General features: G+C 43.9%; 1 protein-coding gene across 2 annotated transcripts in view; it reads right to left on the bottom strand.

Annotated features, from left to right (window-relative positions):
* UACA (uveal autoantigen with coiled-coil domains and ankyrin repeats) overlaps positions 1-22,472 on the bottom strand; it is a 53,484-nt gene that overhangs the window by 15,866 nt on the left and 15,146 nt on the right. For both annotated transcript variants that reach the window (XM_063314307.1, XM_063314306.1), the window contains exons 2-7: positions 12,870-13,003; positions 6,874-6,962; positions 6,364-6,428; positions 4,004-4,061; positions 3,599-3,669; positions 2,015-2,121 (exon numbers count right to left, since the gene is read on the bottom strand). In XM_063314307.1, coding sequence (XP_063170377.1) covers positions 2,015-2,121; positions 3,599-3,669; positions 4,004-4,061; positions 6,364-6,428; positions 6,874-6,962; positions 12,870-13,003 — 524 coding nt within the window. The remainder of the gene's footprint in view (positions 1-2,014; positions 2,122-3,598; positions 3,670-4,003; positions 4,062-6,363; positions 6,429-6,873; positions 6,963-12,869; positions 13,004-22,472) is intronic.

Below are 22,472 nucleotides of genomic sequence, written 5' to 3' on the forward strand. Positions count from 1 at the left end.
GTTGAAAAGGTGGGATATAAATCTAACTAACAAACAAACATCTGAGCTTTCTCTCTTTTTCCTTTTGAAACATACAGTATAATTCCAAAGTTAAGGTATTTTTCAATTCAATTGAATAAAGTGCTTACTTAAAACTAGGGCCACATTCAAATGTTCTAGTGTCAGTTCCTCTTGCCGAGGGAAGCTTTTTCTGTGGCTTCGTTCAGTGTGAAGTAGTCTGGGGACTGATCCTCAATGAAGTGTGTGATCTGGGAATTTGTCCTCCTTACAAGCACATCAAAGCAATGCCCTCCCGCCCCCTCCAAAGTTTTGGCTAGATAGCAGGAAAACACGCCTGAATTCACAGCTCCCCTCTTACACTAAGCTAGCCTTGCCAACCTGTGTTTTCCAGATGTGCTGGAAGTTCTGTGATTTGTTCAGCCACTCCTGTTATCAGAAGAGGCCGAGGAAGAAGGACCATCTGCCTTCCCAGCTGCGATGCTCCAGATTCCAGGCTTTCTTGATGTCAGACACAGCCATGTGGTTTCATATCCTAGACTACTAACCTTTCATAAATTACAATACACCTTAGGAAGCTTTATGAGCAAATAGGAGGAAGAAATATGCCATGCCCAAAGTTCAAGCTGGCACTTTACTTACCAGTTTATTCCTATATCTGAACAAATGCATTGCTTATGGAGCGCCACGAACACTGATGCTCTATGAAAGATAAGGTAATGGGGGGAACAGGCGCTTCTGAGGCCGGCGCTCCTCCAAGGCCCTTTGGTTCTGGGCTCCATCGCAGCGGCTGCCACCCCCCTCCCCACTCCGGGAGCCAGGGAGCCTGAAGGGGAATCCTCACCCCCCGCCCTGGGCCTGGCTAAGTACCAGAAAGGGAAAGCAGCAACGGCATCAGGAGTCAGGAGCTCAGGCCGGCAGCCGCATCCACTTCAGTGAAAGAAGGGACGACGCTGCCCAAGCCACACTAACTTCTGCCCTTGCCTGGGGTGGCCCCCTTCTTTCCCCCTGTTGGCCACCGAAGGCAGGCTTTTCATTTAAAGGGCCAGCTACTCCCCACTAGGGTTATTTTTTAGTTGTATTAAGCATCTGGTTATTTATTTGTTTATACCATTTACACAGCGACCTAACTCAGACAATGTGACTCTGGGTGGCATACAAACATGGAAAAAAAATACAAAAAGAAACCACAGGTATCCTTAGAACCTACTAAAAACTATCAAATAGAGATTAGAGCAGAGATAGACTGTGCCTCCTCAAGTTGGGGATTCTACTCCTCCTGCCCCACAGGGCCAGGGAAGAGCCTTGCTAATGGCCTGCAGGCTTGGGGAAGACAGAAGCTGCCAGTGAGAAGACACTTCTCCTGGGCCCCATAAGATGGCATCGTTCCAAGGAAGGGACCTGGAGCGTGTGGGACCTGCAGATGCTCTCTGGGCAGGCGGTCCCACAAGTAACCCAGTCCTATGCCATATAGGGCTTTACTGGGATAACCAGCACCTTGGACTGTACCCAGAAGACCACTGAGAGCTAGTGCAGCTCACAGAATAGAGGTGTCAAATGGCTGTAACAAGAGGTGCCCTAACTATCCATAGCACTGCATTTTGAACCAATTGTAGCTTCCAGATGGCCTTCAAGGGCAGCCTCATGTACAGAGTGTTGCAATAGCTTACAAGGTGGTGACTTGAGACATGAATGGCCATGAACAGGGCCCCCTATTCTAGGAACAGGCAAAAGTGGCACACAAAATGGAGGTGTACAAAGACTCCTCTGACCACAGCCGCCATCTGCTCTTCAGGCAGACTGAAGATTTGAGACCCCCCACACTGAATCCAAGTAAGGCAAGTCAACACCGTTCAGAGTCAGGGATGAAATATTTTGAGTTACAGAACCTGTGGGGTCCAAAACCCACGATCACTTGGTCTCGGTAGGGATATACTACAGAGAAACTAATTCTACCATGTATGTTCTTCCAGAAGCAGGTAGGTAGATCATCCACAGGTGCCAGGGGGTGTCTTACCGATTCTGCTTATCTCTTGCATTGACTTCAGCACCTCTGTCTAGCAGAAACTGGCATACGGTTGGATGGCACATCTGAGTGGCCAGCACCAGGGGTGTCCTTCCATCCTAGAAGAAAGGAAAGGAAAACATCATGGAAAAAGAACAAGGAACTTGGACTTCTGGGGAAGAAATGGTGAACTCAAGATGGCTCCCCAAAAAGCAGAGCTGACGACTGCAGCAGAATGAAGAGCCGGCAAGTAGACCAGCTCTTCGTAATTCAACTCCGAACAAGGAGAGGACTTGAGATTGCCCACAAGCGCTCCATACAGTTGGTCCTCGCAAGGAGACTGCAAGATAGAGGTCTCTGGCGGGTTTAGAGCTCTGGGAGACGAGGGAACACCCATCTTTTTGCTAAAACTGTGGTCAGTGCCTTCAAAAGGATGCTGGGTTCGCATAACTCCTTTTCTAATCACTTTCAGAAATTGCTTGTTAACTGCTTTTCAGCTATTGGGAACCTTTGGATCAACAGGTTTTACCGCACCGAGTGAGTTTCCTTTAATCCTTAATGAAAGAAGTCTTAACTACAAGTTTAAGAACTTAAAAAAAAAATTGGAATAAACAGCAGAAAGGTGATTAAAACTTTGATTTTAGAAAGTTACAAATGGATTAAGGGTTCAGATAAATTTGAAATAAAATTTTGGAATTAATTATAAAGAATCCTTCCCATGGGAAAATGCTTTTGTTTTGAATTTCTTAAAAAAACGTAAGACTTAAAAATTGGACACTAGAGGGAACTAAAGATTATAATTAAAGGAGAAGAACACTCAAACTTGACTTACAATTACAGAATGAAGCAAAATATTTTAACATTGGACATATTCAAGGATATTTTTGAACAATGGACCCAGAAGCGGATTTAAAAATGAAAGGCTACCAAAATGACATGGGAAAAAATGCTACACTGGACACACAAAAGAAACCAGCTGATGACTTGATATATAAAGGTATATAGAAATAACAAACCAAGAGAGTGACCTGGATAATTTTCCTATACTGGATTTACAAAAGAAGCTTGTTAAAGCTCTGAAGAATTTTTGAGAAGGGACAAAGAAGAAATGAAAAGAAATCAAGTTCTAGGACATTACTTGAAGGGACTAAAGGTCAAGATTGTTAGAAGGAATGACTATAAAGCTGGTTTATTTGATCAAGGTTAAAATAGATATGTTATCTCTGGTAAACTTGAATGGTCTTTTGCTGACATCAGGACTGAAATGAGGAGGGTTTATGGATTTGCTTATAGATAAGAGATGGGATATGGGAAGAAGAGATCATTTGTTCTATTTTAAGAGAAGGTGATAAGTTACTCAAATTGTTTATACGTATGATGAAGGGGGAAGTCATTGTATATATTTCTTTTCTTTACTAGATTCTTATTTTCTTTCTATTTTTTCTATTTTTTTCTGCACATTCTATTTTTTCATTTTTTTAAAGTTTATATTAGTTTTTATTGATGTAATTGTAATCTTTAATAAAATTACTATTAACAAAAGAAAAAAAAGAAGGAACTTGACTAATCCTAGAAGAAGACTCTGAAAGTACTTACAGCATCTTTGGCATTCACCAAGGCTCCATGGTCACATAGCAGCTGTATACTGGATGTACAATCTGACATTGCTTTGGGGAGAAAAAAAACAGACATTACTGGTAGAAAATTCAAGATTCAACCACTGGTAGGTTATTAGCTGCAGGATCTGCAGAACATGTCTCTAGACAGTTTTAATAATATCGAGAGGTATTCACTGCAATATGTCTACCAAATTCTCACTCAGAATCTGTCACTTTCAAAGTACTGAGATATAAATAAAGTTGCCTTAACAATTATCAGCTAACTTTTGGTGAAACACAAGCAGCATCTGCACTGATTATTGCCTTTTCCATGCTGTTAATACCTCTGCTACCTCTCTCACAACATTAGGAATCCTAGCTACCTACACAGCACATCCCTTACCGGCATCATGAAGAGCAGTACGTCCTTGCAGATCCACATTTTCTGTTGAACAGTTGTACTGTAGAACAGCCAAGCATATCTTATTACCATTTTGTTGATATTTAATACCTCCAATATTTAGCATTAGATTTTAATAACAGCAGAGTCTAAACCTGGCAACACTTCAAGAAGCACTTCAAATACATTTTCATTCTAAAATGTTACATCCATGGATCAGGAAAGCTCATATAAGAACCAAACTTTATACATCACATCATATCTACTCTAATAATGTCTACAGGAACATTAGCAAATGCAGCTTTCTAAAAATCAGACCACAAGCTCTACATGACTTTTCTGATTTGTTCCTTCTAAGCGTTGAAGGAAAAGCTTTTTCCTCCTATCCCTTTGACAGAATTGCTAAACACTAGAAACATTGGAGTTAAATTCCAGGCCAAAATGGGTATGATCAAAAACAAAGATGGCAAGGACCTAACAGAAGAAGAAGAGATCAAGAAAAGGTGGCAAGAATATACGGAAGACCTGTATAGGAAGGATAACAATATCGGGGATAGCTTTGACGGTGTGGTCAGTGAGCTAGAGCCAGACATCCTGAAGAGTGAGGTTGAGTGGGCCTTAAGAAGCATTGCTAATAACAAGGCAGCAGGAGACGATGGCATCCCAGCTGAACTGTTCAAAATCTTGCAAGATGATGCCGTCAAGGTAATGCATGCTATATGCCAGCAAATTTGGAAAACACAGGAATGGCCATCAGATTGGAAAAAATCAACTTATTTCCCCATACCAAAAAAGGGAAACACTAAAGAATGTTCAAACTATCGAACAGTGGCACTCATTTCACATGCCAGTAAGGTAATGCTCAAGAACCTGCAAGGTAGACTCCAGCAATTCATGGAGCAAGAATTGCCAGATGTGCAAGCTGGGTTTAGAAGAGGCAGAGGAACTAGGGACCAAATTGCCAATATCCGCTGGATAATGGAAAAAGCCAGGGAGTTTCAGAAACACATCTATTTCTGTTTTATTGACTATTCTAAAGCCTTTGACTGTGTGGACCATAACAAATTGTAGCAAGTCCTTAGTGATATGGGGATACCAAGTCATCTTGTCTGCCTCCTGAGGAATCTGTATAATGACCAAGTGGCAATGGTAAGAATAGACCACGGAACAACGGACTGGTTTAAGATTGGGAAAGGAGTATGGCAGGGTTGTATACTCTCACCCTACCTATTCAACTTGTACGCAGAAGATATCATGCAACATGCTGGGCTTGAGGAATCCAAGGCTGGGGTTAAGATTGCTGGAAGAAACATTAACAATCTCAGATATGCAGATGACACCACTTTGATGGCTGAAAGCAAGTAGGAACTGAGGAGCCTCATGACAAAGGTGAAAGAAGAAAGTGCAAAAGCTGGCTTGCAGCTAAACCTCAAAAAAACCAAGATTATGGCAACCAGCTTGATTGATAACTGGCAAATAGAGGGAGAAAATGTAGAGGCAGTGAAAGACTTTGTATTTCTAGGTGTGAAGATTACTGCAGATGCTGACTGCAGTCAGGAAATCAGAAGACGCTTAATCCTTGGGAGGAGAGCAATGACAAATCTCGACAAAATAGTTAAGAGCAGAGACATCACACTGACAACAAAGGTCCGCATAGTTAAAGCAATGGTGTTCCCCGTAGTAACATATGGCTGCGAGAGCTGGACCATAAGGAAGGGAAGGCTGAGCAAAGGAAGATAGATGCTTTGGAACTGTGGTGTTGGAGGAAAATTCTGAGGGTGCCTTGGACTGCAAGAAGATCAAACCAGTCCATCCTCCAGGAAATAAAACTAGACTGCTCACTTGAGGGAATGAGATTAAAGGCAAAACTGAAGTACTTTGGCCACATAATGAGAAGATAGGATACCCTGGAGAAGATGCTGATGCTAGGGAGAGTGGAGGGCAAAAGGAAGAGGGGCCGACCAAGGGCAAGATGGATGGATGATATTCTAGAGGTGACAGACTTGACTTTGGGAGAGCTGGGGGTGGTGACGACCAACAGGAAGCTCTGGCATGGGCTGGTCCATGAAGTCATGAAGAGTTGGAAGCAACAGAACGGATAAACAAAACTTGGATTCCTGCACTTACCTCCACCGACCCTCTTCATCTCAAAGAAAGAGAATCCTGCACATACACAGAAAATGCCTCTACCATGCAAAGTTACTCAGTTTCCTGCTTACTTTTTTGGATTTATTTTGAAATCCTACTGGACATGTGGCATCTAAACAGTTAATCAGAGTCATGAATTTTTCCCATGCAAAAAAACAACATTCCCTGTAATACTTTCTTTTCTACACAACAGTTAACAGTCAAATATTCAATACCTGCAATAGTTTTTGCAGACAAAGTGCATGTCCATATTTTGCAGCTAAATGTAGAGCATTCCTTCCTGAAGAGAAGAAAGTAACAAGGAAACTCTGAACATAGCCAGGAAATATATGCTATATACATATGCAAACACATACGTATCTCCCCCACACACACACACACAAAACAGATTTATACATATAAAGGTAAACTTGTGTGGTTCACAAATGCAGATTAAAACTGGTCACTATATTTTAAACAAATTATATACCTCAAGGAAGGGGAAGAAAACTGTTTTTTTAACTAATTTAAACTGACTTGTAGTGCAGAGTAACTTGTTCCACAACCTCTTTCTCTCTTTTTCAGTTTTCTGCCAAAAAGATACTACAGTTCCAACCAGAGGCAACAAAATAAGCAACATGGAACTGAACGGGCTCACAGGGCCAGACACACAATACATGAGTTGTCCTCTCAAAGCTATTTAGTAACAAAATGCAATCATTCTATTTTAAACAAGGAAATCATACCTGCTACATCAGTGGCCACAATGTCAACTCCATGTACAAGAATGGCATTCAGACAACCAAGGTTACCCTTTGAGGCTACAACATGGAATCTGAGCGAAATAAAAGGTAAAAAAAATAGATGCCTTGGTCACTTGTATAAGTCTATTCTGTACAAGTAAATCCTACTAAGTCCAATGGAATTTGCTCCCAAGCATTACAGCTGATGTTATTTGACATGTGTATGGGAAAAGAGACACACTTTGGAAGAAAAATGTCAAGATTAAGTAACCTTTCAGTAGCAACTGGACTTTAAAACATGATTTTCTGAGCTATAGCTAAAGCAGAATTTAATCCTAACATTTATATAATCCACTAATACTTGGAACAACACGCTTGTAAAGCTGTTGCTATGGCTAGGAACTATTGATTGATCGACCACAACAGAATACGGAAGGGGCAAGACACGGAACGATGTAATACTGCCCAAGAAGCTGGCCCTGCTGAGACCCTGCCCTGTTTACTGCAGGGGGGCAAAAGATGCAGCCAGAATCCCCTCACAGACCTCTCCAGAGTGCTATGGCCACATTTCACTTCCTTTCCTAGCGCTGTTTATTTATTTTATTTTATTTACTTATCAAATTTATCACCCCCCATCTTCCCCACAAGGAGGGACTCTGGGTGGTTCACAATAAAAACATTTAACCATAATATAATATCAATAGTATACAATAATATCAATAATATAAAAATATAAATATGTTAAAATATAATAAAAATCAAAAGACTAAAATATTCTCTCTATCCGCAAGCAAACAGGGCAATTCTACGGAGCTAACCATCCCCAAGAAGAACTATTCTCTTTCCCACCCCAGGCATGTTGACAGGCATGCTTAATTTTTTTCTGAAGTCCAGGAGCGAGGGGACCTGCCTCAACTCTGGGGGGAGAACGTTCCAAAGGGCAGGCGCCATTGCAGAGAAGGCACGCTTCCACGATCCAGCCAGATGAAACTCTGTAACAGATGGGGTCCATAGCATGCCCTCTCTGCATGCCCGGGTGGGACGGGTCGATGTAATGGGGACGAGACGGTCCCTCAGGTAGCCTGGTCCCATGCCGTGTAGGACTTTAAAGGTGATAACCAACACCTTGAATTGGACCTGGAAGCAAACTGGCACCCAGTGCAGCTCGCGCAGTAAAGGTGTTACACGTTCCACCCTAGGGGCACCTAAAATTACCCACACGGCTGCATTCTGGACCAGCTGTATCTTCCAGATACTCTTCAAGGGTAGCCCCATGTAGACCGCATTACAGTAGTCTATATGGGAGATAACCAGGGCATGAGTGACTGTTCAAAGGGCCACTTGGTCTAGGAAAGGGTGTAACTGGCGCACAACCCGAAGTTGAGCAAAGGCCCTCCTGGCCATGACTGCCACCTGCTTTTCGAGCAGGAGTCGTGAACCCAGGAGGACCCCCAAGTTACGCACCAGATCTGTCTGGGGCAGTGCAACCCCATCTAGATCCAAAGATGACAAATTCCCAGAAACCGAGGGGCCATTAATCCACAGCCACTCTGTCTTACCAGGGTTCAGCTGAAGCTTGTTTTTCTCCATCCAGGCCCCCACAGCCCCCAGACGGAGAGGGTGGTCACGGCACCACTTACCTCACCCAGGATGGAGATGTATAATTGAGTATCATCCACATATTCATGATACCTCATCCCATGGTGATGGATGAACTCACCCAGTGGTTTCATGTAAACGTTAAAGAGGAATGGAGAGAGAACTGAGACCTGCAGCACCCCACAGAGTAGGGGCCGCAGGGTGGATCTCTCGCTCCCTATTAACACCAACTGAGACCAATCCTGGAGGAAGGAAGCAAACCAACGCAAAACCATACCGCCCACCCCCAACTCCCTGAGTCGGTCCAGAAGGATACCGTGGTTGATGGTATTGAAAGCTGCTGAGAGGTCAAGGAGAGCGAGGATGCCATAACCGGGTCTGAAACGTGACTGAAAGGGGTCCAGATAATCCATTTCATCCAGGATCCTCTGGAGCTGCACTGCCGCCACTTTCTCAACCACCTTCCCCAAGAAGGGGAGGTGGGAGACTGGACGAAAATTGTCCAGAACGGTAGGGTCCAGGGATGGTTTCTTGAGGAGGGAGCACATCAGCGCTTCCTTGAAACCTGCTGGGAACACCCCCTCTCTCAAGGATGAATTCACCACCGCTTGGACCTAACCACATGTAACCTCCCAAGCTGCTTTCACCAACCAGGAGGGACACAGATCTAATTGGCAAGTGGTGGCATTTACAGACCGAAGGATCCTGTCCACTTCCTCGGGTTCAACAGGATCAAACTGTTCCCAGATAACACGGTAAGTACGTTCCCTGGGTATTTCCTCAGACTCTGTCTCACACTCGGAGTCCAGCTTGGAATGGATCTGAGTGATTTTATCCTGCAGATGCCCAGCAAATTCCTCAGCACGGCCCTGGAGATGTTCTGAATCCCCTCTCCCCAAAAGGGATTGGGTGACCTTAAACAGGGCCACCAGGTGGCATTCCGTGGATGCAATAAGAGCCGAGAAATATTGACATTTTGTCGCTCTTACTGCCACAAGATAGGCCTTAATCACGGCTCTAGCTTGTGTTTGGTAAGATTCGGTCTCTGTCTTCCTCCAGCAGCGCTCTAGGTGTTTCTTAGGCCTCTTCAAAACCCTCAACTCCTCCGTAAACCACGGGGAGTGTTGGGTTGGATGAGGCGAGAGAGGCCGCACAGGCGCGATCCTGTCCAAGGCCCCGGCCACCTCCCTATTCCAGGTGACAGCCAGGGCCTCCACTGGACCGTGCAGCAGGTTCTCAGGTATAACCCCCAGCTCCCTCTGAAACCCTACTAGGACCATCAGTCACTGGGGGCGGACCAATTAAACGGGTCCTGCCTCCCTGTGGAGGGGGGCGGCATAAGAGAATCTCAAAGTCACCAGGGCGTGATCTGACCATGACAAAGGGGAAAGATGTAGTTCTCCCCTCAGATCACGTTGCCACTGCTCTGACAAGAAAATTTGTTCCAGAGTGAGGCCACTGTCTCGAGTCGGGCCCGAAATAATTTGAGACAGGCCCATGGCAGCCATGGTGGCCATGAACTCCCAAGCCGCTTCTGAGGCCTGCCCTAAGGAAGGCAGATTGAAGACCCCCAAGACCATAAGCCCGGGGAACTCCACCGCCAACCCCAAGACGGCCTCTAGCAGCTCAGGCAGGGAGGTTGCCACGCAGCAGGGAGGCTGGTACAGTAGCAACACTCCCAACTGCTCTTGGAAACCCAACTTGAAAAACAGGGTCTCACATCCGGCCACTTGTGGGGCAGGGCCCCTGACGGCTTCTATGGATTCCCGGATGGCAACAGCCACCCCACCTCCCCTGCCCTGAGGTCTCGGCTGGTGCCAAACTTGGAACCTGGCTGGGCAGATCTCTGAAAGAGGAACCCCTCCTTCCATGCCCAGCCAGGTTTCAGTAACGCACGCCAGGTCTGCCCCCTCCTGTGATCAAATCACATATGAGGGGGGCCTTGTTAATTGAGCTGGTGTTACAAAGCAGCAGCCGAAAGTCAGGGCAACCACGAGTCCGCTGTCCAGGGCCTGGGTTTGTGCACAGGGGGCAGAACACACCACAGTGTGTAATAAACACCGGAGGCGTCTTCCTCGAATGTGACCCACCCTCCGGCTCCTGTCATATCGCCCCCTGCCTGTCACCACTTTAAAGGCCTGCCCCCCCTAACCCCCCCCCCGAGTCTCTGAATCCATTAGCCTCCACTCCTGGACTCCTGAAAACACTGGTTGAAAACAGGGGTCCCTCCATTCACTCATGTAGCCTCACTCCCAGTCAGTCAGCCACAAGGTGGTGGAAAGCCCTGCCAGCGCACCAGTTCGGCACTGGCAGGGACCAACCACTGCCCACACATTCACTCACTGTGCCCCCCTCAACCTCTCTTGTTGGTCAAGGGGAGGGCACACCAGCCGCTACTCCTCACCCCGTCTCTCACTCAGGGGGTGAGTATTCTCTCACTCCCCATCCAAACCTGTACTCCCTCTCATGTCTCTCAACCCGAGAGGGACTACACCATTCACTAGGAGGGATCCTCAATGACTCCAATTATATATAGCACCAGGACGGTTAACGAGGGATGGTCAGCTAGATTTCGCTGTCGTCTTAATACCGCTGTTCCAAAGTCCTGTGAATGCAATTGGTCGATCTCTCCTAGGAGAGACCTAAATTAAAGGCTCCTAAGGCCTGAGGTCTTGATCCAAGGCCCACCCAGATTGTCCGTCAGATTGCAGTTCACTATTAAACCAGACCATCAGCCCATTAAAACACAGCGACTGAGTTGCTTAGCCGCCACCTCGAGCCACCAATGCTCATTCCTCGCCCAGGCCCACCGCATCGCTGCTGAGGCCCGCCTGCCACTGGAAGGCTCCCTCCGTCGCCAGGGCCCGCTGCAAGGCTTTCTCCATTGCCAGGGCCTGCTGTGCTGCCAAGGTCTGCCAAGCTGCCTCTGCCAGCTTAGTCCGTCAGGATTCACCGCTCTGCCAAAGTCCACTGTACCTTGCCCTCGCCAGGGGCCCCCGCAACGCCTAAGTTTGTTGAGCTGTCCTCACTTTCGCCGGCTTAATATGCCGGAATACACCTCCCGACCAGAGACTGCTGTTCCTTGCCACCAACGGATATTATTGTCATCCCCCACATCGTCTGGGGGGCTCCGGGAAAGGCTCCAGTGAAGAGTCCAAAAAAAGTGGGGGCAGAAGCTCCAATGGCAAGCGGTAATACTGTTCAGTTTTGAAAGCTGCCATGGCCCTTCAGCCCTCCCGACCATCTTAGGCATTATGTTAGCCTTAGCAGGAGCTGCTGTGCCCAAGTACATTTCAACCGACTCAGGCTCCCAGGATCACTGGCCACAAGGCGCCCAACCCAGGTTCCACAGAACATTCCGAGCAATAATCAGTCTCATCATTTCAACTTGAGAGAGAAAGTCATTCTGTGGCATCAGTTACAGCCGGTATTCAAGCCATCTTGGCTTTGGGTGTTCAGAAGATTTGGAAATTATCAACATTTCCCCTTTTTTAGTGAGAGTGTCAGGGGAGGGCCTGGCAGGGCGGGTGGGGGGTGCCGCAGGCAGGAGGAAAAGCTGGAGCGACTTGCGACCTTCCTTGCCGGCTTCCCCATTGACTTTGCTTGTGGGAAGCTGGGAGGGAAGGTCACAAATGGCAATCACGTGTCTCCGACTCCCTGCAACGTCATAATCATGAGCTGGGCGCCCGAGCACTTGGATTGCAATCACGTGACCGTGGGGTGCTGCAATGGCTGGAACCTCGAGGACTGGTCATACACCCATTTTTTCAGCACCACCGTAACTTTGAATGGTCATTGAATGAATGGACGTAAGCTCAGGATCACTTGTATAACATTTGCCTCATTTTCTGCTTGTGTTTGATTACAACCTGAAATTCTTTTCATACATACTATCACAAGTCAGGTATCCTTCATCACATAACTGTGCATCTGAGGGTTTTTTCCCCAGAGCCACATACTGTTCCTGGGCTTAAATAAAGGAACAGATTTGAATTTCCAGATGTTGTTTAAAGAGACAGGTTTAAGTCTAATACATTTTGTCAGCATTTAATGGAATGTTTGCAAAAGGGGCTCTATCCAATGCTTCTCTAAACATTTCTAATTTACAGAATTTCAAATAAAACTGGTTGCTCCAAAAACACAACATGAGTTATAAATATGAAATTCCTTTCCCGGGATAAAAGCCCCAACAACTTTCTATTTATTTTAAAATTTTCTATGGCATTTTCCAAAGGCTTAAGGAGGCTTCTAAGAAATAAACACTAAAGGTGTTTATTAGGAATAACACCCCTCTGAAAAACCTAGTCGATATGAAAAGCTACACATACAAGGTTTCTCCCCAAATTGCCGGGGGTTAGGAGGGAGGCCAAAATAGTTACGATCAAACTTCTCCTACTTACGCAGATCTCCCTTCCAGATCTAGTTTAGTGGGGTTCACTCCCTTTTTAGCAAGGACAGACAAGATCTTCTCCACATCACCCCTTTCAGCTGCTTTCATCAAACGATCATCATATTTGTTCCAATCTGCAGTCAACTGTTTGAAAAATGCAGAATAAATGTCAGTAGTGGAAAATCTAGCAGGAATTCCAGAAAACATTTGTTTCACGCAAATGTTCACTATTTTATCTCCAATAAAAAAGAATGAGCTGAAAGAATTGGTGCTCGTCTGGCACATTGCTAAAAGGAGAAACCACTTGAAAAGACAGGTTTTAAGCAGTTTTGCAGGCAGACTCCCTGGAAGAGATGTTTCTCTGGTCTAGGAGAACAAGAAATAAATCTACTTAATTACATTTTTAGCAGCCATCTTAAGCACAGTATTATTTCTTCTACAATATGAGCCTGACAAAGAGCAGTATACTCCTGAATGCTCTTCAAGATGCAAATGTCTTCAGCAAAAGTTGCAACCTTGGTTAAACTAGAATTATGCAACTTCTGGAGGATATAAGACATACTCAGTCTTGTAAGTGGCTCACTGGAGATTGTATTCCAATAAATAAGGGGAAATAAGAAAAAAAATGAATGCGATGGAACTTAAATTTAAATCCATTAAATACTCTCTACAGTTTATCATCATGCTTAAAATAATGCCAGAAGTTGGAACTGGGTGGCAACTTTAGACGGGGATGTGGGAGCCATGCCATTTTGGGTGGCCTAGGAGATTAGGTCACCTTGGTGAAGGGATCGGGCATGGAGCGCACAATCTTCCCCAGTGAGGAGCGTTCCAGTCAGCTTTGCTGGCTAGGGACCCTGGGAGATAGAGCCTAATGCATTTGGAGGCATTGAGCTGATGAAAAGTATACCAGAGAGGCAAATATTCTGAGTGTGTAAAGCAGCTTCCTGTGTTCCCATGGCAATTCTAATTCCCCACAGAATCTTTTATTCAAACAGAAATGGCCTGAGGTATCTGCCTTCAGAACCAAAATAATGTTATGTACAGAAGAGAATCAACATTCCCGAATCCTCCCCAGAACTCCTTGTTTTGGGGGAAAAGATTGCAAGTATGACTAGGTTTTTAATCATTTTTTCTCCTCAAAATCTCTCCATCCTCCTCAGCTCAGCTTCTGAGCACTACCACAGATTGAACAGTGTGTGTCTGTGTGTGATCCCAAAGCTTCTCACATGATGGCAGCAGCATTTGAACTGCAATCTGAACTGGTGTTGTTCGTGAGATTCCTCCTGCTTTCCAGACTCCTTGGAGATTCATCCTTAGGCTGAGAAAAAAATAACCATCTGAACAGCAGAGAATCTGTTTCATCTAGTAATGGTTCTGTGCTGAAGGTATATAGAAATAAAAGGCATAAGCACTACAGTCATCCATGGTACCATTCCTACTGCACCAAATGTGCTTTTTCCAGCCAACATCAGGAAAAGCACTACGTAAAAAGACGAGCAGATCTGGATGCACTACTTTTTGCCCCTGCCCACACAGCAAGTGACAACATCCTCTCTGTACAGCATACAGAGGACGAAGAGAGCAGTTGACTTTTTTGAAGCAAGTGCCACATTCATACATCAACCTGCACTGTGGCCTCCATTCACACACTGTTCTTCTACATGATCACACCAGACTCTGATTTCACTCACTTCCTCGCACATAACAGACAACTTCCTTTGTGCAAGGAGAATCTCGGAAGACAGCTAAAACAAGCCGCACAAAATTATAGTTCCATCTCTCCCATCTCCACAACCCAGTTTAGAAATGAGCACAGAGACACACACATTTCTGTTTTCTAAATGGCTTCAACAAAGGACCCTGGAGGCCGCCATCTGTCTGTGTGCCAACATCCCTTTAGAGGAAGAATTCAGACCATAGCCTAAGCCTCCATAATCAAAATCAATGAGCAGAAACTGTGTAGATACCACCAGGTATCTTACTTCATTATCCCACAAACAATGGGGCCTTTGTTGGACTAGGGTGGCATGGGGTCCCTCTGCCTCCATCTCACAGCCCTTCTCCTCTCTAGTCCTTTGCAAAGGGTCCCTTTTTCCACTTGCCAAGCAGAAGACATTACACCACTCAGAGCCACTTGCACCCTTTCAAAGCCAAATCAGACACTGCAAGAGAAACAAACATGGGACTGGAAGTCATGGGCACTTCCTCATAACAGCAAGGAAGTGATGGGCTATTTGTAAGGAAGATGCAGGACTAGACAAGTTTCCCAAAATGTCTTCCAGGTTGTCTTCCATTCTGTCAAAATCTGCAGCCAGGCTCTGAAATCAAACATTCAAAAAACAAAGCATCTACAGGGAGAATTACACTTTCCAATCCACTGCTTATCCCAAAATGCGTCCCCTTACCCCAAAATGCCTCACTAGCTTTGAACATGGACTAAACACTTGCAGCAGGTATACAGCTTAATTGGATTGGGAAATCAATCATTAAAGCAATCCTTCTAAGATGGGAGAGTCCCAGCAAGGCAGGGACATTCTGAGACTAAGTAAGGTATTACTTCCGCCACTTTCCTCTCCATATAATCTACATTATCCAGACTGAAACACATATATTGGGGGAGAGGGGCAGTAATATAAATCTAATAAATAAATAAATAAATAAACATTGACCTCTTCCAAAAATGCCTCTTGGATTTTTAATCCTAGGGCAATAAATGCTTCCTTTAGTTGAATATGTAACAGTTCATAAATGCTCTGATGATCCAAGTTTTAAAAAAATATTGAAGTTATACCAAAAGTGACATTTCTTTTAAAACCTTTCTTGAGGATTTGTCACAGTAAAAACAGTTTACAGTGAAAATGTGTTTAAAAATTGAACGCTGCACAAATACTTTGAAACACATGTCAATAAATCCAGACTATTTCTATACAAAATAGCTTATTGTGTCAATTTATCCACCATCTTTGATGCAAAAGTAGTTGTAAGTTAACCAATAATTGAAGAAAATTATAAACAGAAATATTACAGTGGTGGAACTCAACCAATATTAAAAAGGGATAATACGCATTGGAACAAATTTAAGACTGCTCTGCCAAAAGCTTGCTCGGTTCATTATCAAATACTTGATACCTACTACGTTTTTAAGAGCACATGAAAACCAGCAACTCATCCTAGAGCTCCAAGTCCTTGCGGCCAAGAGCAAACAATACACCCCACATCCAGCTACAAAAAAAGAAATGCCCCGCCTGAGTCCAAGGAGGCTGCTCGCTGTAATCTGGAATTCCGCTGCCCTGCTGTATTCATCTTGGCCATCCTTTTCTTAACTTGGATCCCTAGTCTTGTTCTCTCCATCCTCAGGTTCTTCTTCAGACCTCATGACTGAAAAGACTCAAGAATTCTGCCAAGCACAACTGTCTTCCCAGCATGTCCTGACAATTGCTTGGGTTGCCCCTGCCTGGCACTGGAGAAGGAAGCCTACGCTGAGAGGGCTTTGTTTTGCAGCCTTTGGGCCGTGGCACCAACTACTGCCTCAGCGATTCCGACACAGTAAATATTACCCAGGTCCAAAATATCCTGTAAACAATATGCAGACAGTCTCACATGGGTCCAGAGCTATTTTCTGATTTGCCTGGTACTTGATAGCAGGGTGATAGAAAGAAATAGCTAATAATACATTCAGTGCATGCTCAACCAGTGAGTAATATGTCAGCTAGTAAGGCAAGAATTAATAGGTTGATCCCACCACAAGTGGGCGACATCCTCTGAAAACAGGGGATACTGTGCCTTTCCTAATTAGCTTTGAATAGGAACACCTCAAAGCAAAGCCACAGGAAACTGGGCTTTCTAAATACCACCCAGAAGGCCTGGCATAGCATGGCTTTCAGATACAGTAACTGCCACTTTGTGACCAGATGACAGCAGCAAGCTAAATTTCAGCTATCCAGCAAGAGGAATCTAAGAATCTATTTTAATAAAAACATCTCAGAGGTTAATTTAAAAGACCCATGTGCCTTTGCCTTTTAAAAAATAAAAAGAAATCCTCATAGAAGCTTCCATTTGAAAAGGAGGTAAGCTTCAGCTGATTTCTGTTGCCAGGCTTTTTCTACAGGCTAGTTGAGACGTCTTGTCAAAACACTTAATGCGAAAAATGCAGGTTCACTATTCTTACTTCCTGCTTTTTCAAGGTGCAGTCTCTCTAATGATGTCACCTTCAGTGCATTTGGATGGTGATGGATTTGGCTCTCTTAGTCTATCTCATGAAACACACCCCAGGAGAGGCTGAGCCTTTCCAGACATTTAGACCCCAGGCAGAATAACTGAAAATAATTTGTGAATATGGCTTCAAACAGTGGTCTAGACCTTCTAAAGAGAGAGCGCATGTTCATTTAACTCTCTGCTCCCCGCAAGACTCATTGTAACAACTGGAAAACTGAAACCAAGAACAAAATGCTCTTCTAAGTAAGCACTGGCTCCTCAATGGCAGTTCAGCAGAACAGCCAGTGAAAAGTCACTTCTTTGATTGGTTTCGCCACTTCTCAAAGTAGCCCCACTTCGTTAAGAAGTTAATTCCTCAAGATGGGATGAGTGTCAGGGAGAGCTGGGCACAGAACGTGCGACTGACAATATGAACACTCCCATGCCTTCCATCCGAGCAGGTATGCACTCTTCGAGACATCTGAGATTTGTGGTCTTTGAATCAGGCAACTCCCAGCTGATTTGAGGCCTGCTAGCTCTCTTGGTCAATTCACTCCTGTGGTGAGCTGTAGCACTCCATGCATAACATGGTATCAGAGATGAAGGTGGCAGAATTCTGAGTTAATTAAGCTTCTCCTAAAGTTACATCCTGACAACTCAAAAAAATTATAATAAGATTTCTTCCTGCATTGCAAAGCCACATCCCTGCTCTAACATTAAAAGGAACATTCTTTTAAAAACACACATTCCAGCAAGCCAATTGCAGCCAAAAGATTGCGGAAGGTGTCTTGAACTTCTACCATCTAAGGGTTCAAGAAAAAATGATGAACTACAAAAACATCCATGATGAATTGGTTTGCCTGACCTGCTGTAATCCATCTGAATTACCTTTGCCTCAGCAGTTATCCGTTCAATTTTGCATTTAATGTCAACATATTTAACTTCAACATAACTTATAAATCTGTTTAATAAATAAATAAATATTGAAAAAAGGTCACTTGGGGGATACTGTTAGATTATACAATGTATACTTCCTCTGACCTTTCAGAGGAAATGTCTGTTCTGGAATACTTTTTCCAGGTTCAGAATATAATAGCAAAGATTACAAATTAAGAGCAATTCAAGTGGCATACAGACTTCAGAATTAATCTGTCCAAAAATGAGCAATCTGTCCAGTATTCAGGCATCTCCCACATGCAGGTTAAAGCCCTAAAGTGCAGTAATCTGCTATTTCCAATTTGTGGGTAGAAAAAATGGATGGCCAGAGCTTGAGAAATGTGAAAACTTTCCGTAATCCTGCCAAAAAGACTTAAGAGCACAATCTTCCATCTGGCTCTCCAGAAATAAGACTTACCAGGTCCCACAGGGCAAGTGAAGGACATGCAGGGCTACAGTCTAAGACAATCTTTTATTGCTTCATCCAGGTGACATCTATGACTTTGATTTCTACATCTTTTTCCTTGGTTGCTTTTATTATTTTTATTGTTCATTCCATATACAGAGGTATCTGTGGTCATGATTTTCTAATACTCCTTTTTAAAAATCCTAATTCAAAATGGCAAACAATAAAAATAACAAAAGCAGTCAAAGCAAATCAAAGTCACAGATGCAATCATTTTGGCACAACATTTTGGCACTACAAGACAAAATTCATAATTTATTTTGAAAAGGACCATCTAGAAAACAAGAGACTATATTTCTCAGTCCTGCGTTCCCCAACATCTGGATGATGTTCAAATCTATTTTGCTTCAAGAATCCAAATACTTCAGGTACTTGTACAAAAAAAAACCCCTCTTCATTGGCCTTTTTCTATTTTATCAGTTATGTGGGAATTAGTCCCAATTACAGAAACTTAGAATAGCTTCCTTATCTTCATGCCCCCAAAGTCTTGGTTGCCACAGTTAGGAGACAGCTTTGTGTATCATCCAAACCCAAGGTAGTTGAGCACAACCCAAGATTCATAAGCCAGCAGAACAGAGTTTAAACCTGGCTTCTAATATGTTCTGTTAGGACACATAAACCCATGATGGAATGCTATAAAATCATTCTCTTTCCTGTTTTCTTTATGCAAGGGGTTGGGGAGACAGCTTACTTACACCCCATTTATTTCAATAAAGGTTGTGCTTTATGGGTTTTCATGAGATGCAGCCAATGGCTTTGGCACGATATTTCCCTTGAAAGAGAATCTACACACATAATTTTTTTGACTCACAGTATCTGACAGGAAAGGTAAAGGATGAGAAGTAGGACAGGTTGCTCATAAATTACCAAAGAAAAGCAAAGGGCATACAGCTGCTGCAAATGCAGAAGGACCATTAATAGAGTCTCTGCAGCAATTTGGAGTTTTCTAATTCCTCAATTATCAAGCAGCTCTTCACTGAGCCAATTTCTTTTTTCATTCTGCAGAACTCAGAGTCTGCGCATTAATTTTTAACTAGAAATAGTTATCTATTTGCATTCTAAGAAAAATAATAGTACATACTATTCTGCAAGACTTATCCCTCCTCAGTTATCAATATATCAAGCCATTGGCTGCTCAAAGGACAATAGGAGTATCATCTACCTGCATATCCTCAAAAAATCCTGGAGAACAAGTGAAAACAGATTAGACAAGGGGAACTTTTCTCCCTTTTTTGAAGACAGAAATAAGGAGGATAGGCTAGTCAGCCTGGCATAAATACCTAAGATTCTAGAACAGATCATAGAGCAATTTGACCTTATAACTGATGCAGTCATTCCAATAATCAGCAAGCAATAACCAATAACAAATCTCAGACTAAGCTTATTTCATTGTTTGACTGGTAATTTGCTAAGTAGCTTGTGGGAATGCTGTGGACGTTATATGCTTTAATTTCAGCAAAGCACTTACTAAAGTACTCCATGATAGTCTAGTTAACAAGCCATTTAAATATGGTTTAGATAGCATGGCTATTAGCTGGATCTTCAGTTGGCTTGAAAAACAAGTTCAAACCAGGTTCACCAATGGCTCTTCATTAACATGAAGTGAAATATAAAGTATAATGCCACAGAATTCAATCCTGAGACTGAAATTCTTCAACATGTTTATATTGACCAGGACAGCTAGGAGACAGGAAATGCTTAACATCTGAACAACTAATACAGAACTAGGAATTAGTTTTCAGGTAGAGAAAATAAATCAGTAAATCAGAAGTCCTTGTAAGACAGGAGATAGCTGGATTGGTAATAGTATACGTGAAAAAAATCTTGGAATTGTAGCCAACCATACATGGAATATGAGTCAGCAAACCTCATATCAGATTGGGGGGGGGGGCAGCTGTCCATTATTCATAAATGTCCATTAAATCAAAGAGTACATCACCCATGGTGATCATTTGTATATTGAGGTTATTACATAAATAATGCAAATCACATGATGTGTGTCAATTTACATCATTTGTGTAGTGACATCATTATGCAAATGACAAATTGAAGCAAACATTATTTACATAAATATCACAATAATGCAAATGACACTAGTCAGCATGGAAAATTTATCCATTCCAATGCAGTCAAGGCTTCCTAAACTGAAGTTTCACTACCATAAAATTCGCAAATTTCAGGAAAACAATAGTTCCACTTCATTCTGCCTTGGTCAGACACCTTTGATGTTTATGTTGCACGAACATTGTTCTGGGAGATAGGGTGTTACAGAAATGTTGTAATAAATAAATTAAATAGATAAAGCTGCCATTACCTAAGAGCTCAGACAATTTCAAAAAAGAACCAAAACAGCAATGTGTTACACCTCCTTTCTGAGGTTAGCCTTCCAAGTTACATGCTTCCCACTAAGCACCTAAGCACCACCCTGCAAATCCTGGTTCTGTTTCATTAAAAATATCTCAGAAACATCTTTCAATATGCAGTCAGCAAGCTTAAAATGAGAGACACAATAGAATTCTGGATCAAATTTCTACTGAGGAATGAGGAATATTCTGATTCTCACCATGGAATTCGACAGGATAGTCGTTCTGGGAGCAACACGTAGAGAGATACATCCTAAAGTTCAATACACTGCACAGTCATTCCTTGGCTTGCTTTGGAGAAGCCACATAAGACATTCCAGGCTGCAGTGGGAATTGCGTAGGTAGGGAGGAACTGAAAAAGCTGGGGGTTTAATTGAGGCACTCAGTTTAATAACATGCTAGCATCACATCGCGATCAGGAGGGGCGTGTGCACGTGCACAAGAGGTAGTGGCTTGGATCCTGCTAATGTTGATGAGTCGCCAAGCTCTCTTCCCACACCCCAGCTGCCCCCTCCCCACAACTCCTGGGGAGAAGACTAGGGATACTGGCCCCAGCCACCTCACCCGAGAGAGATCCTCTCTGCCACTGAACGCCCCTTCCTTCTACAGCCCAGAAGGTTTGTAATCCCTTCCTCAGAAGGAGAAGCCACCCCTGGTTCACTAAGAGTGTTAAGTCTTTGTTACACCCGAACGAGGTCAGAGACCAGACTGCTCAGCGTCTGAAGAGGGTCACTCTCCAAGTCAGTTCCTCCCTCCCCCCAGGATCCTCTCTCTCTCTCACACCCAATTGCCAGCAGAAATTTACGTGGCCCAGATCTCAGCCCCTAAAGTAAAACACGAGCTACCCTGTTCCAACACAGATTCCAGCTTGCTGCCAAAGCTCACTCGAGTCCAGCCAGGGGGTTGTTGGCTGGAGTTTTGCTCTTACCTGGTTTGCAGCCAGCTTGAGGGTGGGGGGAGCAGACAAAAAGACAGAGACAAAACGGAGAGCCCGCCCCTCCTCTAGAAGCCCGGCTGAGAGGAGAAACCTCCCCACTATCTGACTTGCTGGCTCCTCTACTTTTCTTTCAGTCTTTCAGTGTCAAATCCCCACAAAATGGAATTTCCCACGTTCCCTACAGAATGATTTCATGTATCCTCAAGCCCCATCATTTCCATAATTTCAGTTGAAGAAATTTGAGGTATATGTCAGCACTGCAATAGTGGCAGCTGTACCCTATCCCGCCTTAGATTATCTCCTGACTAGTGAGTGAGACCTCACATGAGAGCCACACAAACAATAATCCCCTCGACTAAGCGGTCACCTGTAGCCATTTTCAAGCTGCATTTTCTGCCCAAGAAGCCCACAGCACAGGACCCACTGATGAATGCACCAACTGGGGCTACCCTATCTGGAAGCTACAGCTGGTGCAACATGCAGCCGCACGGGCGATCTTGAGTTTCCCAAGATCAGCACATATCAATCCTTTGCTCCATGAGCTGCATTGGTTGCCAGTATGCTTCCAGGTCCAATTCAAGGTGTTGGTTATCACCTTTAAAGCCCTACATGGCATGGGTCCAGGTTACCTCTTCCCCATTACATCAAACCATCCCACCCGGTCGTGCAGAGAGGGCATGCTACGGACCCCATCTGCAAAAGAACTCCATCTGA

Source organism: Candoia aspera, chromosome 13, assembly GCF_035149785.1.
Source record: "Candoia aspera isolate rCanAsp1 chromosome 13, rCanAsp1.hap2, whole genome shotgun sequence".
NCBI classification, from domain to species: Eukaryota; Metazoa; Chordata; class Lepidosauria; order Squamata; family Boidae; genus Candoia; species Candoia aspera.